This window comes from Mus pahari, chromosome 13 (genome assembly GCF_900095145.1).
Source record: "Mus pahari chromosome 13, PAHARI_EIJ_v1.1, whole genome shotgun sequence".
NCBI lineage: Eukaryota > Metazoa > Chordata > Mammalia > Rodentia > Muridae > Mus > Mus pahari.
This window is the reverse complement of record NC_034602.1, coordinates 26704430-26706889: the sequence shown is the minus strand read 5'-3', so window position 1 is coordinate 26706889 and position 2460 is coordinate 26704430. Positions and strand designations below refer to the sequence as shown.

Below are 2460 nucleotides of genomic sequence, written 5' to 3'. Positions count from 1 at the left end.
GCTGACAAGCTCCGTGGGGTCTCTGCCATTTGTATCTCAACAACCATGATATCCCTTCCCCAAACCCGCAAACCCAGCTCTTCCTGGCCCCCAGCCACAGCCTTCTGTTTCCTGCACTGTATCTGGGCTTTGAATTTTCTGCTCACTTTCTGGAGTGTTGTTTTCCTAAGTCTCTGCAGGGCTCCAGGGCTCCACATGTTCCCAGACACCAGGCCCCACTGACAGAGACAACACCCGTATTGTTCCAAATATTTTCCAGGAGCTCAGCAGATATGTAGGTAGGTGTCTATCTTTTGGTGACCAAAAGAGGAAGTAAGCATTACACTGGAGAACTTAGAGCATCAGAATGTAGCTCTAATATGTCTTATAGTGCATATGCTTAAAGCTTCATCCAGTTTCCATACTATTATTCTGTAAGTTATGTAAATAATCCGAATATTTGAGAAAGGCAGAGTGTAAACCTTTCATGTTAGATTCTCAAATTACTTCCAGGAAGGACTGGTACACAGGGCAGTGCCTGGGCTGTCTCTCCATAGGTCTTTGGTTGGGTACAGGGTATTTTCTAGCCTCAGCAGGCAGATGTGATTTGATTAAGCTGAGGGGAGCACTGTGCTACCAGGCCCATTCCTTGGATGAAAACCTAGTGCTCTCTGGTAAGGGAAGAACTGGGGTCCCCTTATCAGAGGGAGTCTTGTCCTCCCAGGAAAAGTACAGCTTTGCCAGAGGATAAACAGCTGAGGCAGGCAGGATGGGTCCATTTACCGGGTACCCAGTCCAGCCTGTGGCCTGTGGTGGAGACTGCCAGGGTAAGGGTAAACATCACACTCTCTTACTGGCACCGGGATAATGGCTCAGGACTTCAGGCCTTGAACAATGTTGAACAGAGTGGAGTGAGGGTGAATGTGGCCCAACAGACACCAGATGCTCTCTCAGAAGCAAGTGGTTACAGGTGCCTTTGGGCAATCCTAAGGTCAGAGGGTCTCTTAGGATGGGCATGTTCAGAACTACCTGTCCATCTCCACATCTCTACATAGTGGTTTTCTACCTCACATCCTCAGGAGCAGACTCCTGCCTTCAGGGACCATGGTGACAAGATGGTGACAAGAAGCCTGGGTTTCCGACCAGCGCAATGGGAGGCCCTAAGGTTTTTATATAAGCCTTGGTATAATCCTTCCCAAGGATGGAGTGATGTGGTGGTCCTAGTCACAATGTGCAAGAAAAAGTGGGAATTTGGGCTGGCCGAGAAGGAACAGGAGGTGTCTCTGCCGTGGAGTTGCTATGCTAGGATGGAACAACTGGGAGGAGTCCTTTGGATGATCCGTAGGGAGTCACCTGCAGCTCGAGAAAACTAGAGCAGATCAGGAGAAACAGTCCAGGATAGGGGTGGGGATGAAGGGAAAGTGTACATCTGCTAGCTCCCCCCCCCCCCCAGCCCTCAGTCTATTTAGGAAGTACTGTAGCAGGTTGGAGTCTCCACCTGTTAGATCTTTTTCTCCATCCATGTCTGCCAACAGATCGAATTGGAAAGTATTTTCAAAGCATTTTTTTTCTGTAAACAGATGCCCAGGCCCTTGTCATCCCTCATTGATACTGCCCACCTTTCTCAAAGATTTGATTTTCAAAACACGTAGGTAACCATATGGCCTTCAGCATCCTTCAGTTTGGATTGTTTCCGTGATTTTATTTTATTTTTTTAACAGCTAAGCGGTATCCCTCGCTACGCCTATCTGACAATCCCACCAACAGCTAGTCTCTTACTCTGGGCGGCCGGCGGGCATCTGTCCCTGCGCACAGGGCATCTGTCCCTGCGCACAGATCATTTTCCCTGGCTGGGGCGCTGTCCAGCTCCTGGGTCCTGGGTCCGCGGCCCCAGCTCTAGCGCACAAGGGGCCGAGTGAACCCCTCTCGCTGTCCTCTTGAGGCCCCGGCGACTAGACTGGTAGCGCCCCACGCGGATGGGCTGCTTCACCACTCAGGCTCCGGCCCAGGTCACCGCGCCAAGGAGTGGCAGGGACGCAGTCACGGGTACGCGCAGGGGAGGGGAGGCCGGGGGCGGGTACAGCTGGGGGCGTGTCCAGGAAGGGAATCCAGCCTGGGAGGGGCGCTGGGGGTGGGGGCCGAGCGCCGGGCCGGCGGGCAGCTGGGCCCCTGAGCCGCCCGCGTACGTCCAGCGCGCTGCCTTGCCTGCAAACAGCAGACCAACCGAGGCCACGCCCGCGCGCGCGCGCCGCGTGTCCCCGCCCGCTCGTCGGTCGGAGCGCGGCTGGCGGCGCGGTGGCGGCTCGGCACGGCGGTGGCCGGGCGCAGGCGGCCGGGCGGAGTAGCAGACTGCGCCGAAGCCGCCCCAGGCGCAGGGCTCGCGGCGGCGGAGAGCGCCGGACTCATCGGGGCCCGCGGCCACCCGCGCCTTTCAATGGGCAGCTCCCACTTGCTCAACAAGGGCCTGCCGCTGGGTAAGGC

The 2460-nt window shown here is 55.7% G+C and overlaps 1 protein-coding gene across 4 annotated transcripts in view; it reads left to right on the top strand.

Moving 5' to 3' along the window:
* Positions 1-2232: 2232 nt before the first annotated feature.
* Ctbp1 (C-terminal binding protein 1) overlaps positions 2233-2460 on the top strand; it is a 28751-nt gene continuing 28523 nt past the window's right edge. For all 4 annotated transcript variants that reach the window (XM_021210349.2, XM_021210348.2, XM_021210351.2 and 1 more), the window contains exon 1: positions 2233-2453. In XM_021210349.2, the coding sequence (XP_021066008.1) occupies positions 2414-2453 (40 nt within the window). In that variant the 5' untranslated portion in view covers positions 2233-2413. The remainder of the gene's footprint in view (positions 2454-2460) is intronic.